General features: G+C 49.2%; 1 protein-coding gene across 2 annotated transcripts; it reads right to left on the bottom strand.

Moving 5' to 3' along the window:
- Positions 1-1,098: 1,098 nt before the first annotated feature.
- On the bottom strand, positions 1,099-14,127 carry RFC2 (replication factor C subunit 2). 2 transcript variants are annotated; one of them, XM_043455789.1, is made up of 11 exons: positions 13,963-14,126; positions 10,716-10,785; positions 9,900-9,941; positions 9,486-9,592; positions 7,073-7,174; positions 5,699-5,799; positions 4,763-4,920; positions 4,454-4,519; positions 4,131-4,211; positions 2,233-2,346; positions 1,099-1,509 (listed from the first exon to the last, which is right to left on the bottom strand). In XM_043455789.1, the coding sequence occupies exons 1-11, from the start codon at positions 14,067-14,069 to the stop codon at positions 1,399-1,401; spliced, it is 1,059 nt and encodes a 352-aa protein (XP_043311724.1). In that variant the 5' UTR covers positions 14,070-14,126; the 3' UTR covers positions 1,099-1,398. The 2 variants fall into 2 exon arrangements, with proteins under 2 accessions (XP_043311724.1, XP_043311727.1); XM_043455792.1 differs by lacking the exon at positions 4,131-4,211 and having other exon boundaries at positions 13,963-14,127.
- Between the last annotated feature and the right edge of the window lie 983 nt (positions 14,128-15,110).

The raw sequence follows: 15,110 nt of genomic DNA, 5'->3' as shown, positions 1-15,110 counted from the left end.
AGGCTCCAGTGGGGGGTGGGAGTGTGGGAAGCTGGGGTGTCACTTAAAAAAATGGGCGCAGGCATCCCGCTGCTTCCCAAGGATCCCAAAGCTCCAGACAAAAAGACTGAGGAGGCAGGCAATTCTCTCATGGTCAGCGTTTTCCCTGCAGGGGCCCAGGTTCGATTCTTGGTCAGGAAACTAAGATCCTGCAAGCCACGTGGTGCAGCCAAAAAATTCATAATAATAAATAAGATTGAGAAGATGTGCCGAAGTATTTTGTAAAATTTCTGCTTGCAGTTTTTGAGGACCTTAATTTTTTTTTCCCCCTCTTAATCAAAACCCTAACCCAAGGAGCCAGTGAGTGACCTTGGAGACTTTCCTGTGACGGTGCAGCAACGTGGTCTCGACACATGTCTAACCCCACCCAGGGATTTGCCTCAGAACAATCTGGGAGTGGGGTGGTAGGGTTGCTGGGCGGGAATACAGAAAGAACAAGACGGGAACGTGTTGGTAAAACTGTTAAGATGAGTTATGTGAAAGTTCACCATTTCATTCTCTGTATTATCTACAATGATTATTTTCCATAATTTTTAAACATGTGGAAAAATTTTATAGCTTTTTGCCAATAAACAAACAAAAAAGCAATTCTACAAAATTCACTGGGAAATTCTAAAGCAACAGATACACCCAGCTACACAGAAAACATGACCTGGAGGGAGGTTCCTCTGCATCTATCTGCACTATCCTCCTCAGTGACTTTTTAAAAAAAAAATTATTTATTTATTTTTAAAATTTTTCTGGCTGCCCCTCAAAGCATGCTGGATCTTAGTTCCCCGATCAGGGATCGAACCTGTGCCCCCTGCAGTAGAAGTGCAAAGTCTCCACCACTGGACTGCCAGGGAAGCGCTCCTCGGTGATTCTTGCCAAGCCCTTTCTGAAGGACTCAGGGCCCTGGGCTGTTCTGAGAGGCTGGTAAATTACAACAAACCCTGCCTCACCTTGTGGGATTGTCCTTATGGCTTCTAGAAACACTGAGATTAGCCTGTCCAACCTATTATCAAAACCACCCCTCTACCTGCAGGACGCTAGGGGTGCACACGGGAGACAGGAAGCTGGTTTTCCTTGTGGCCTGGCACTGCCACCTTTCTGCCACAAAACTGTAAGCTTTTATTAGTAAAATGCCAACACAAGCACAGACTGGGGCCACGTCCTGGAGGGTCTCTTCCCACCCTCTCACCCCATCGTGAGTCTGAGGCTGAGTGTGAACACTCCACGAGCAGGGGAGATGTGCTGGAAGCAAGGTGAAGACCAGGAAGATGCGCTCCAGGGTCGGTCCAGGGCATCACTTTTTCCGAACCAAAGGCTGTGACTCTCAGCAATAAGGACTTTCGTAACCCAGCAAGAGAGGCTTCTGCTCTAACTGGCCACTGGGGCCATTGTCTTCTGACACAGCCTGGCCAGGAGCCCTGCCATCTGCAGAAGGGAGTTCACACCTTCTGCTATTTTCATATGCGTGTATCCAATTTCCTGGGGGGGGAAAAAAATCCAACTTAAATCTGGTTAATAAGTGAGGGAAGAGTTTTAATTTTTAAAACCTGAACATCTGAACCAAAGGTTTGCTCAAAATTGATGCAGGGAACTCAAACCAGCTGGAAAATGAGCTTTGAGAAGTTCATCTTGTTTCCTAAAAGAATACTGATAGTTCTTTAATGGGTGCATGCGTGCTCAGTTGCTCAGTCATATCTGACTCTTTGTAACCCTATGGACTGTGGCCTGCCAGGCTCCTCTGTCCAGGGGATTATCCAGGCAAGAATACTGGAGTGGGTTGCCATTTACTCCTCCAGGAGATCTTCCCTACCGGGGATCAAATCTGTGTCTCCTGCACTGACAGACAGATTCTTTACTACTGAGCCACCTGGGAAGCTCTTTGATGGGTACTGCTAAGAAAATGAAAAAAAAAAAAAAGCCAGACTGCATTTGTCAACAGAATGCACCCAAGAGGTTGAATTTTACTCTTATTTAAGTTACATCTCACTTACATGACAAGTAAATAAATACCTCTCTCATGAACACAGCCCTCCCAGGGAACATTAGGTCACTGCCTGGCAGGACTGGCGTAAACAAGCCCCTAGCCCCCGGGACGACCTGCCATTGACTGAGCATCTTCCAGGCGCCTGGCCTGTGAGTGAAACAAAACCTCAGCGTGGCCCACATGCTTGCAGGGAGAGGCACTGCTCTGCTCTCACTGACCTTGATAAACTCCAGTTTCAAGTATTCTGCCATCTGGAAGGTTTTACACACTCGAAAAATGTTGCTGATGATGTCTTCTGGGGAATAGCCAAGATGCCACAGGTGAGCAAGGATCTGGACAAAAGAAACCACGTGGAGGCTGTGTAACTGCAGATGACAAGGATACGTTGGGGGGGACGGGGTGCAGCTAAACCCAAACCAGGGTTGGCCTGTCACACGGCTGGGCGTGGACAGACCATCTGAGACAGCACAGGTGCTTCTGAGAATCAGCCCGACGGGGCAATCCGGCTGGAGGTCCATGCCCTTTAGGTCTTGCGGCGGGGGTGGGGGGTGGGGAGGGTAATCCATGTTCCCAGCAGGCAAAGAGAATACTGCAAATGTTTTAAACCCTACTGCAAGACAGGTCCACCACCGTGCCCTGTAACGTCTTAATCCAAGGCTCTTTTATTTTTTCCTTTCCTTGTGTTACTGTTTTTTAAATTGGAGGACAATCGCTTTACAATGTTCTGTTGGTTTCTGCCATACAACAATGAGAATCAGCCACAGGTATACATACGTCCCCTCCCTCCAAGGCTCTTAAAACGCCTTATTAACCATCCCAGCAAGCACCCTGGAGTGACTACTGTGCTGAGTTATCACTTGTGACACACACTCACAGCACGGTTAGGCCTGAACACATCCTGACCCGGGCAGAGATGACCACAGAGGTCGCAGCCTCCTGCCTTCTCAGCCACAGGCCCCAGTTCCAACCCCCACCCCACCCCACCCAGCTGCAGGGCCTGGAGTCAGTTGCCTTGGCTCCCTGGGGTGCATTCAGGGTTGGGGAAGCTCCATGTCTATAAATCTGATGGCTCCCTCCTGACTGTGTGGCTGGGGGTCTGCCTCAGTCTCCCGGCCTCATGCTCATTTCACGAGAGGTCTGCATCCATGTGTGCTCAGTCAGTCATGTCCAACTCTTTGTGACCCCATGGACTGTAGCCCTCCAGGCTCCTCTGTCCATGGGGATTCTCCAGGCAAGAATGCTGGAGTGGGTTGCCATTTCCTCCTCCAGGGGATCTTCCAGGTCCAGGGATCAAACCCACGTCTCTTGCATTGGCAGGTGAATTTTTGACCACTGAGGTCTAGCCCTGCCCTAAATCCAGTCAATTTCTAGCTTGGTTTGGTGGCAGTAGAAGAAGGAAACCGGCTGCAATCAGACCAATGGCCTCAGATCACACCACTGCCCCCAGGTGGACTGGAGGGTCACCGGAACCTCAATGACGCCCCTGGAATGGGCTCACAGGACCAGGCTCTGGGTCCCTGAATGTCCATTCCCAGGCTCTTCAGAAGATAGGGGGGCACAGCCCCCCTCCACAGAGAGAAAGTTGGCTTCTCTACAAAGCAAGGAGTTGGGGACTTCCCTGGTGGTCCAGTGGTAAAAATCCGCCTTGCAATGCAGGGGATGCGGGTTCAACAGTTGGTCGGAGAACTAAGATCCCACATACCTCAGAGCAACTAAGCCTGCATGTCACAACCAAGACCCAACACAGCCAAATAAATAAATATTAAAAAAAAAAAAAAATAGGTGAGGAATTAGGCTGTTCTTTCCTCATGTCCTTGGTGGACAAATTCCTCTTATAGAGAATCTAATTAGAGTAGAAAGGCATGATGCTGAATTCCAGGTTGATTACTTTTAAGCTATGTGATTTACAGTAAGGCGTCTAGCTTCTGAGCCAGTTTTCTCACCTGTAGAGGGTACCCAACTCTTAGCATCAGTTAGCATCAGTTAGAGGATACCCAACTCCTAGCATCAGTTAAGAATGAGATGGAGTAAAGTGCCCAGCCCAGGGAGCACCCCCTCTGCCCTTCTCAAGGAGCCAGAGGTTTCCCCCGAGTCAGGAAAGGGTGAGGAGACCCACCTTGTAGGCCTCATCAATGTCGGCACTCACACAATGCTGGATCATCTCCTTTACCAGCAAGGGGTGGGGCTCGTCACAGACCTGCCCAAACCAGAAAGAAGGGCCCGTCAGGGCTGGACAGGGCCCATCCAAGGGGGAGCCCTGGCAGACCCACATCTGGGCATCCTAGGTAACCAAGGTCTTCACGTGCTGTCTGCATTGTCTCCAGCAAGCAGAACCAGGTTTGGGACTGTCTCTCTCACCACCTAAGTGAAAGCTGGGCAGTTCCACCGGCCCGGCAGGTAAACCCTGCCCTGGTGACTGATGGCCACGCCAGCTCTTACCTTGAACACATTCTCACTGTTGATGAAGCCAAATCCCGAGTAAGTAGACTGCAAGTTGTTCAACGCCTGCCAAGGAACAGAAACACGGCCAGGGGGACGACTGAGTCTCTGCCCGCCCCCGCTCTCCTCTTGGGAGTCCATGTTTAACCCCTTCCTCGCAGGCCTGCTCCCCCGAGGCCCAAGGCCCCCACCAATGTGTCGGGTCAGCGTCCCCTGGTCTATTTTCGTCCCTGTGCAGCAGTCACCTCCCTCTCCCCGTAAAACGAGGGGCGTGGCCAGCCCGGGAGGCGGAGCGGCAGCCGCACGCACCTGCCTCATGTCGCCCTGGGCGGTGAAGATGATGGCTTCCAGCCCGTCGTCCGTGTACTGCACCTCCTCCTTCTCGATGACGCTCAGGAGCCTGGCGAGAATCTGGGCGTCGGTCAGCTTCGTGTAGCGGAGGACGGCGCAGCGGGACTGGATGGGCTCTGGACCAGACGGGAAGGGAGTCAGGCTCCGGGGCCACGCACAGCTGGACGCTGACTGTCCTTTAGTTACTGGGAAGCGGCCGCACGATGCCCGTGGCCCAGCAGGGCGGACGGCACTCCCCCCACCCAGCAGGCGCTTAAGGGGAACTCGGCAATCAGGGCTCGACTCCAAACATCAACCAATAAAGGCCCCAGCCTGCACTGCCTGGGCTGACCCTTCCCGGAAGGGGAAAAGATCTTCGAGGAGAGAGACATGCACGCGCCACGGCCCGCAGCAGGGTCACTCCAGCCCAGCTGAGCTCCGGAACCACCCTGTACACTGTGTGTGTGGGCCCTTCTGGGCAGGTCACCACCCAGCCAGTCGGGGGTGAGCACAGGGCACCTGCCCGGCTTCTTTAAGCTTCCCTGGGAGACTCGGACGCACATGAAAACCGCCAGGCGGACGAATGCGGAATTCTGGGAGCTGTCCCTGAATGTTGGTTCAGACTGACAAGGGCGACTCCATGCTCTCCAAGTCCCCGGTGGGCTTCTTTCTGATCCATCCTATTCTGCTGCCCTACTGGCTCTCCTCAACATGTTCTGATCCATCGTCTCTGCCTGCCCAGGCAGACCCTTCAGCCACCCGCTGAGGTCACAGTACACCCCTGACCCTCATATGTAAACCTCAGCCGTCTCCACTCTCCAAACGCCCCCATCTGGTACCATGCCTTCTCCTCTGCTGCTAAAGAGCCCACGTGAGCGCCACATGGACCCCGAGCCACGCAGAGCTGACGCTCACCTATGATTTTATCTGACGCGTTACAAGCCAGAGCAAAGCGGGTCGTCTTGGAGTAGATCTCCATGGTCCTCCTCAAGGCTTGCTGCGCTCCGTCAGTCATGCTGAGAAGAAGAACACGGGGCGGCCTGCAGCTGAGACCCAGACCCCCTCCAAGGGACCCCGGGAAGCCTGCTGTCCTGACTGAGCACGCTCAGTGTCCCTCCGGGACCCCGTGTGGGTCTCACGCAGGCAGGCTGCACATGGACAGAGCACATGCTGCCTGGGATCGCCCCGAAGCCCCTTCATCTGCTCGTGTGGGACCTCTGGGCTCATTATCTGAGCCTCAGTGTCACCACCCGTGAGGAGACAATGCTACTGCCGGCTGCAGAGGGCTGGCATGACGAACAAGACAGTAACACACATAGTGTGCAGCAGAGAGCCTGGCGTGACGCGGGCACAGGCATCTAAGTGCTGGATAAATGCTACTGCTGCAAGGGTTACAGTGAAACGGCTAATGCTACGTGAAATGGCCATGATGCAGCCCCAGGATGGAACAGGATACAGCGATTAAAAACTATGTTGACGACAAGATTATAACAGCACGGAACTCTACTTTTGATAAGAAAAAATCAGGATATAAAAATTATACTATTATCATCCCAATTATGTAAAAGCGCATAGTGTAGAAAAACTGCAGATGAAATCAAGCAAGACTGTACTCATATTTTCTAAAATTTCTTCAAAGAACACGAACTACTGTTATTTTTCTAAATGTCACCTAACAGTCCTTCATTTATACCGGTAATGAGTGCACAACACCATGAACGGACTCAATGCTCAACGTCACTGAAAGTGAAAGTTGCTCAGTTGTGTCAGACTCTTTGCGACCCAATGGACTAGTCCATGGAATTCTCCAGGCCAGGATACTGGAGTGGGTAGCCTATCCCTTCTCCAGCGGATCTTCCTGACCCAGGAATCGAACCGGGGTCTCCTGCATTGCAGGCGGATTCCTTACCAACTGAGCCACAAGGGAAGCCTACTCAGTGTCACTAATGGTATACTTTATTTTTTTATTTTTATTTTTTTTTAATGGTATACTTTAAAATGACTGGCAATGCTAACTTTTCTGTTAGTTGTATTTCACCAAAAAAAAAAAAAATCATTTAAATTATGCACGTCAGTGATGCTGGAACAAATGAACTGTCTTAGATGGATGTTTGTAAGTTACTTAATTAAGATCAGGTTTAAGGCTCAGGCCCCTATGGGATAGCTTTTCAAGATGTGATGAGCAAATTGACCACAGAAGCGCAAAAGCGTGAGCTTTTCCTCCTAAGTCAGTAAATCCAGGCAGGAGACTTGGGGGTCACGGTGACGGGTTCTCGGCGAGGCCCCTACCTGTCTGCTTCATCCAGGATGATGATCTTGTGCCGTCCTTTGGGCAGGGTGACTTTCTGTTGGGCAAACATTTTGATTTTGTTCCTCACAACATCGATGCCCCTGGAACGATGAGCCACAAGGTTATTGTCACTGAGACCAATTCAGTCACCTCCACGGGGGGACTTTCAACCCTCAGGACACCACCATGGACCCAATTTTAGTTTTTAAGTCTCTTTTTTTGGGCAACTCTCACTATAAGGACTGACATTTCATTACTCTTATTCCTTCTTGGAGGTTTTCTGAAGAACAAAGGAGAAAAAAAATTTACTTCCTTTTGAAAAATGGAATGAAAACATATTTTATCTTGCAATTATCATATGGGTCCACTGGACCCTTTTACAATCTAAGATAAATTTTGGGGGTCTCCATAATCTTACATCTCCCATTCTGTACCTGGAAACATTTGCTATTTCATCATCCCAGTAATTGTTTCATCATTACTCATCAATAGTTCCCAACTATGCTACAAAAGACTAAAATAATAAGAAAATGAAATGCTGATGGAATTGCTTAGAATATTGCAATATTGAGGGGAAAAAAACTGTTACTAACTATTGCCCCATCCCTCAGTTTCTGATTGTTTTGTGAGGTTCTACATTATCTTTAGAAGATGCAAAAGTAGTTCAGATACACCATCTGAAAGCTATCTTTGACCATAGTGGAAAATTCAAAATTTTTCATTTTCTACCCATGTCAGAGAAATGGCAGAGGAAGATGTTTCATCATTATTAGACAATCAGAAAATGAAGCAGTGAGACAGGAGTCTAGACTCTGATGATGATGGTGAAATTGATCACGTAATTTCAGAGTTTAAGAGTCCTCGGATGCCAAAATCCTCCATGAATTTTCTCAAACTTAAGAATCGAGGAGTGGGACTTCCCTGGTAGTCCAGTGGGTAAGATGCCGGGCTGCCAGTGCAGGGGGCCTGGGTTCAGTCCCTGGTCGAGGAACTGGATCCCACATGCCGTAACTAAAGACTTCGTGTGCCTCAACTGAGACCCGGTGCATCCAAATAAATTAATTAATTAAATTAAAAAAAAAAAGAATCAAGGAGTGAACATATTTCTAAGGACAAAACCTAAACATATTTTCATCCAGTTAGTCACTCAACAGGAAGGACTTAGCTCCCCAATGTCTTATAAAAAGAACACAGACCATCCCGTTTTGCTAAAAGAACATTTGACAGTGTTCATTCATCTTTGATGAGGTTTGAACACCCACATCTACATACAGTCTGTAAGCGATCAAAAGCTGAAGGCAGGTGTGTTTGACAAGGTGACTGGAAGGAAATAGATGATACAGGAACAAGAAAAAGCCATGGTACTCATCACTCTAATAAATCTAAAATTACATATATTTGCAATTATGGGCTATCCTCTCTTCAACAAAATTAAGAGCCACCAAAGTTTTCGAAACTAGTGAGTTTGATGATACATGGGTGAGAAGAAAAGAAGGTAATGGTAAGCTTGAACCAATTTGTATCTGCTACCTGGAACTGGCATTCACAAAAAGGCTCAACTGCAGGCGTGCTCCTGATAGCTGATGAGCTGCATTCAGAGCCTGTTTCAGGTCTACACACATCATCCAAACCAGGAAAACATTGCAGAGTGAAGACCCACGTCCTCAAGGGAACAGCCAAAGGCAGACTTTGCAGACATTTTATTCAACAGGCCCTCACTTCATAATCCTCAACTATCCCGTATCTAAAAAGTAAACTGGGGAGGCTTCCCTGGTGGTCTGGTGGCTAAGACTCCAAGCTCCCAATGCAGAAGGCCTGGGTTTGATCCCTGGTCAGGGAACTACTGAAGACTGTGAAGGCAGGAGGAGAAGGGGACGGCAGAGGATGAGATGGCTGGATGGCATCACCGACCTAACAGACATGAGTTTGAGCAAGCTCCAGGAGATGGTAAAGGACAGGCGTGATGCAATCCACGGGGTTGCATAGTCAGACACGGCTGAGTGACTGAACAATAACAGGGAACTAGATCCCACAGGCTGCAACTAAAGTACCCTGCATGCCGCCACGAGGACCCAGCACAGCCAAATAAATAAATATATTTTTAAAAAATGGTTAAGATGGTAAATTTTTTTTAAGATGGCAAGTTTCATGTGATGTGTATTTTAGCAGAATTAAAAGCAATTTTTAAAATCTCCCTTAAAAAAAAAAAAACTAAAGCAGTAAGTCAAGTGCCTATGATGCCACATCACCAAGCCAGCAATCCCGGTTCTCTTTTGTTGGAAAGATTAAAGGGAAACATAAAGCTGGAGATACAAGCTCTATGTGCTACAGAGATCTGAAAATCAGCTGTTTCTATGACAACTCAAAATGTACAACATGCGCTACCCTTCAGGCCTAACTTCCAAGGTGTACCTGTCGTTTGAGGCATTGAGCTCCAAAACCGCATCCTTGAGGGCCGGGCCCAGCAGGGCTCGTGCCAAACACAGGATGCTGGTGGTCTTGCCGGTTCCCGGGGGGCCCTAGGAACGAGGTCTCCAGTAAGTGCTTCGACAGAATGAAGGTAACCGGAACTCCCTCTTCACTGCTCACCACTGTACCCGCTCACCCCCGCCTAGAACTGTCCCGACCCCAATCCGCACACACACCCCATCTCTACAGCAACCAGCCCACAGGTGGGAGGGAACTGTCTCCTGTGGTTGAGGGGAGTGGTCTGGGCTCTGATGATGAGTCTCCTTGAGGAGGAAGCTCCGTGCACAAGAATGTACCCAAGAGGGGGGTGAAACCCAGACTCCAGGATGTCCCACAGGGCCAGGACCCAGTACTCACAGCGATAATGATGTTGGGCACGTTCCCTTCTCTTGCAAAGACCTGAGGGAAAGAAAGTTCGTGAAAACTGGTTCACCTGCCAACTTGACCAGCCAGGGCTGGTTTTCACATTTTTAAAGCCTTGTTTAAAAAATAAGGAATATTTGGACTTCCCTGGTGGTCCAGTGGTTGAGAATCTGGCTGCCAACATAGGGGACATGGGTTCAATCCCTGCTCTGGGAAGATCCCACATGCCATGGGACAACTAACCCGCTGAGCCACAGCTGAAGCCCAAGCGCCCTAGAGCCCCCGCTCGCTGCAACCAGAGAAAAGGCCCAGCACAGCAACAAAGACCCAGCGCAGCCAGAAAGAAAGAAACATTTTTAAAAAACTTAAAAAAAAAAACCACAACAGAATATTTGACAAAGACCTTATATGGTTTCAAAGCCTAAAATACCTATTCACTGGCCTTTACAGAAAGCTTGCCACTGATGCTTCTGAAGAATACAAAACAATCTGGTAAGTCCTCTCCAATGAGCCAGCCTTCAAACATTTGAAGTCACACACTCCAGCTTCTAGATTTCTCTCCAAACTGAATATCTCCCATTCCCTTAATTCTAGATTCGTGGCTGTCTTCCTCCAAATGCCTTGAGCTTATCAAAGCCACAATAGTGAGATGTTTAAGATCATCTTTCAGGGACTTCCTTGGTTAAGACTCCACGCTTCCAATGCAGGGGTTAGGAGTTCCATCCCTGGTTGGGGAGCTGAAATCTCACAGGCTGCATGGCATGGCCAAAAAATACAAATAAAAATCAATCACCTTAAAAACTCACTCACCTCCAGCCTGCTCACGGTGTCTTCATTCCCAACAATTTCATTCAACTTCACTGGTCTGTATTTTTCAACCCTGTTTTTAAGAAAATGCAGCAAGATGTTGACAAGGCTATTTTCATGCTACTCAAAAAGAAGCACAAAAGGGCGATGCTGGGAGCTTTGTCAGAAGACGATATACTTTCAGTAAATATACAGCAAATGGTTGCAGGTTGTAAGAGGTGTCCTAGTGCTGCTTGAAAAGTCAACTGCATGTGAATCGTGTACCAAAGGCTTCAAACCCGCCACAGCAGAGAAACACCTGTTGATGCTGGAGCAGGACCAGAGCTGGCCGTCTGGAGCAACATGGCACTGTGTGGCATCACAGTCTTCCCATCACAACACAAGTCCGGGGCACGTGGCACTGACATCACTTGCTCTGACAGACACCGATGCAGCCGAGCCCCCTTCTCACCCCTCACCTGGCAATGTCTGCAGACTCATGCCAGGGGCCCAGCAGGGCCGGCTAGACAGAAACCACAGTCTTCTCCTGTCATCTTTTCAGGCTGTATGGACTGAACAGGCTGGTGGCCTTAGGACAATGCTTCTCTTTCTTTTTTTTTTTTTTTTTAAGGTGAGGTAAGCCATTCTGTAATTTTTCCCAGTCTTATAATTTGAAGACTATGCTTAGCAATTTTCAATAACTTACGGAACTGTGCTATTAAATTGTCATAGAGTTTCATATGGAAATAATGGAACGTGGAAAGAATGCAGTGTAGCAGGATTGCAGTTAGATGATGGCACTGACTGAATGATCCTAGGAATTTCAACTCTATGAAGACCTAATTTCCTCAGTTAGAAAATGAAAAAAACAAAAAAACCCAAAAAACTTGTGTCCATTCTCACAGATTATGAATTCTTCGATGTAAAGTATCAAGTAAACCATAGATTGATATGTATAATAACAGGATAATAAAATTTCACATAATGCATACTTAGCTACTGGGTGCCTTAGTGACATAGTGAAGTCGCTCAGTCGTGTCCGACTCTTTGCGACCCCATGGACTGTAACCCACCAGGCTCCTCCATCCATGGGATTTTCCAGGCATGAGTACTGGAGTGGGTGGCCATTTCCTTCTCCAGGGCGCTTCTCTTTCTTAAAAAATTAATTTTCTTTTGACTGCATCACATGGCTTGCGGGACCTCAGTTCCCTGATCAGGGATCAAACTTGCGTCCCATGCACTGGAAGCTCAAGAGTCTTTACCACTGGACTGCCAGGGAATTCCTAATACTTCTCTCTTTTAATTAACAAGCAAGCTACGTGATGAGAGAAAAGTGACTTTCTTCGGCTCTGAGAACATAAGTGGAAGCAGACTTGCAGTGATCTGACCATCAGGACTCCGTCTGCCCTTCACTGTACTCCCTGATTCACTCTGAGCTGGTCCCCCTCCAGGTACTGGTCTTGCCCCAAAAGCAGCTGGACACAAAGAAACTTGTTTGCCACGTACTGCAGAAAAAAAAGGGACAGCTCTCCTCCAGGGTCAGCAGATGAGAGCATGCTTGATCCTACTCATTTACTCTTCACATGCAGCCCCCCTTTACCAAGTGCCGCGGAAGGAGTCAGAACTCTCAGGAGGAGAAAAGTAGAAGGTGCAGAGATGAACAAGACACGGTTCTTGCTATCAAGGGCTTTCCCACTAGAGGGGAGATAGAGCTTAGCAAATTCTATGACAAAGCTAAGCTGCTTATATAAACCACAGGCTGCGGAAGTCGGGGGGAACGAGGACTCGTCACCCTGGGTTGTTTGGAGCTGAAATTTGAGCTGGACTTTGAACAAGACAAACACACGCTCCTCAAGGGACTTCTTGGCTGGTCCCCATGCCTGAAAGCTCTCTCTCCGCATGGCCACATGGCTTACTCCCTGAATTCAGGTCTCTACTCAAATATCATCTCATCACAGGCCTTCCCTTACCACCACAGCTATTTGCGCCACAGAGCCTGTCACCATCAAATACTGTTGTTGTTCAGTGTCTGAGTCAGGTCTGACTCTGCAACCCCAAGCACTGCAGCACGCCAGGCTTCCCTGTCCACCATCTCCCTGAGTTTGCTCACACTCATGTCCATTGAGTGGGTGATACCATCCAACCATCACAACCAGTCACCTCCTTCTCCTCTTGCCCTCAATCTTTCCCAGCATCAAATATACTATATGTCTACTTGTTGATTTTTCATTTTGTTATCTTTCTCTATCAAATGTGAGCTCTGTGGCAACACAGTTTGCTTTGCACACTGCATATCTTTAAGCATCTAAAATAGGGTTGTGCCTGAAATTTACAAGGCAAACCACAGATGTCGTTTTAACACTTTCTCCTAGCCACGTTTAAAAAGGTAAAATTGGATGTGCTTAATTTTACTAACATAATTTAGAGAACCTAATATATTCAAAGTATTATTATTTTCAACATGTAATCAAAAGTACTAATGAGATTTAAAAAAAAAACTAAGTAAGTCCTTGAAATCCCGTGTATGCTATACACTTACAATCCATCTCAGTTCGGACTAGCATCATCTCCAGTGCTCAAGTAGCATGTGGCTAGTGGCTGGGGGACTGCACAGCGCAGCATATATATTCCAATAAATTATACTGCCCTTCATTTAGATATCTGTTCTCACCCAGAAGTGGGGTGGGCTGGAGGGATGGGAATACACAGCGGGGGCAGGGAGGAAACCATTACCACGCCCAGTGGAGAGAGTTGTGAGAGGTGCGCACAGGGAGCCGGACCCCAGCAGAGAGCCTGCCCCACACCTGCGCCAGTGGCGGGTGACTCCCCAAGTCACCATTTCCTCCCAGCTCCCCAGGATGCTGCTATTTAAAGTGAGCAAGCCACGGAGAACAGGCCGGTGCCTTCTGCAACACCATCCCCGATTCCGAACCTGCGTCCGACACTTTCCGCCCAGCGATCATCAGAGTCCCAGCTGGCAGAGCGCCTGGTGCAAGAGTGGGTGGTGGCCGGGGGTGGCTGTTATCAGTTAGCAGTGTTGTGATCAAAACGCCGCTTCCAGAGTTCAGACTGGCCACTCTGCACCCCAGGTGGGCTCAGCGACCCACAGCTCTTGCCGCCTTCAAATAATAACCCACTGGACATCACCCTGGGACCTCCTGCTCTGCTCAGGTGAATGAACTCCCGCCCCTGCGTCACCCTGGGACACACGGCCCGCCGCTCGCCCACCCGCACGTCCAGGGGCCCCATCGTGGATGGCCTGGGTCCTCACCACGGCAGCTCGTAGTGGCCGGCGCTGCCGGGGGCCTTGCTAGGGCCTGGAGCAGCGTCCTGGGCCCCGCATTCGCCCATGCCACCACCGCTCTCCTGCGCCTCCATTCTCGCGCCGCCTTTTCCCGCCACCGTAGACCCCGGCCCGTGACGTCATCACGCAGGCCCCACCCCTATTTCCGAAGGACGCTGGGCGCGAACGGAAGCCGTGGGGCCGCCCCCTCTCGCGCCTGCGCAGAGGGCCCTGCCCGGGCTGGGCGCCCGTTGCTATTGGCCGCAGTTGCTATGGGAGACCTGGCGTCCGGCCTCCAGAGTAAGAGGAAGGCCAGACCCGACTGCGCGGCTTTTCGAGATCGCTGGTCGCTCACGGGAAGGGACGTAGGTTGGTTTTCGTCTTTGATTTGTCTGGGAAGCCCTTTCCGCGCGGCACGTCGGGAAGCGCTGTGCTGAGATGGGGCCGCGCGCCGGCAGGCCTGGAGGGGTAGGAGCATCCTGCCTGGTGCGGGTAGGAGCCGGGGCCTCTGGACCTTCCCGCCAAACTCAGGACCCAACAGCGAACACGCACAGGGACTGACGTCCTGCGGTCTTGGAAGGGGGAAGGCCAGAGCTGGGACGTGCTCTTGCCCAGTTTTCCCGATTGCCCAGAATTCCCCTAACGGAACACCGGCTTCCACTGGGTGGGCCCCTGCACTCTGGAACTTGACGTTTACTATCAGGGAATTCTCACAATGCTACAACATGGGACGTAGTCTCATTTTGCTGGGAAGAAACTGTCCCTCAGTAAAATGTGACTCAATTGCATTCCAGAAAAATAGGTACTGCATATTCACAAGTGCTTTGAGCATTCTTTTGGGCTGATTTTCTACCTGTTGAACTAATCTTTCTTCCCATAGCCTAATTGTCAATATATAACAATAATAATGACAAATAATAAAAATAACGAGTAGTGACTATGTTTACTGTCCTCTATTATGTACTAGTCCCAAAGTGGGTACTCATAGTATCCTCGTTTTACAAGGTGAAGAAACAGGCTTGAGAATGATTAATTTGTCTGGTATCATGGGGTTGTATGTGGTGTAGCCAACCCACCATGTTGCCAAAAGAGTTCGTTCAAAATTCTGTTTTATTGCACTTACCATATTGCATCAT

The sequence above is a fragment of the Cervus canadensis genome, chromosome 32 (assembly GCF_019320065.1).
Source record: "Cervus canadensis isolate Bull #8, Minnesota chromosome 32, ASM1932006v1, whole genome shotgun sequence".
NCBI classification, from domain to species: domain Eukaryota; kingdom Metazoa; phylum Chordata; class Mammalia; order Artiodactyla; family Cervidae; genus Cervus; species Cervus canadensis.
Note: the sequence above shows the minus strand (reverse complement) of the source record. Positions and strands in the feature narration are given on the sequence as shown.

What these genes read in the sequence shown, in the direction of transcription:
- RFC2 (XM_043455789.1), bottom strand. Translation starts at nt 14,069, where the DNA reads ATGGAGGCGCAGGAGAGCGGTGGTGGCATGGGCGAATGCGGGGCCCAG. An exon ending in CTCAATGCCTCAAACGACAG is followed by an intron (nt 7,175 to 9,485) that starts GTACACCTTGGA and finishes TCATCGTTCCAG; the next exon opens with GGGCATCGATGTTGTGAGGA. An exon ending in CCCAGGGCGACATGAGGCAG is followed by an intron (nt 4,520 to 4,762) that starts GTGCGTGCGGCT and finishes GTTCCTTGGCAG; the next exon opens with GCGTTGAACAACTTGCAGTC.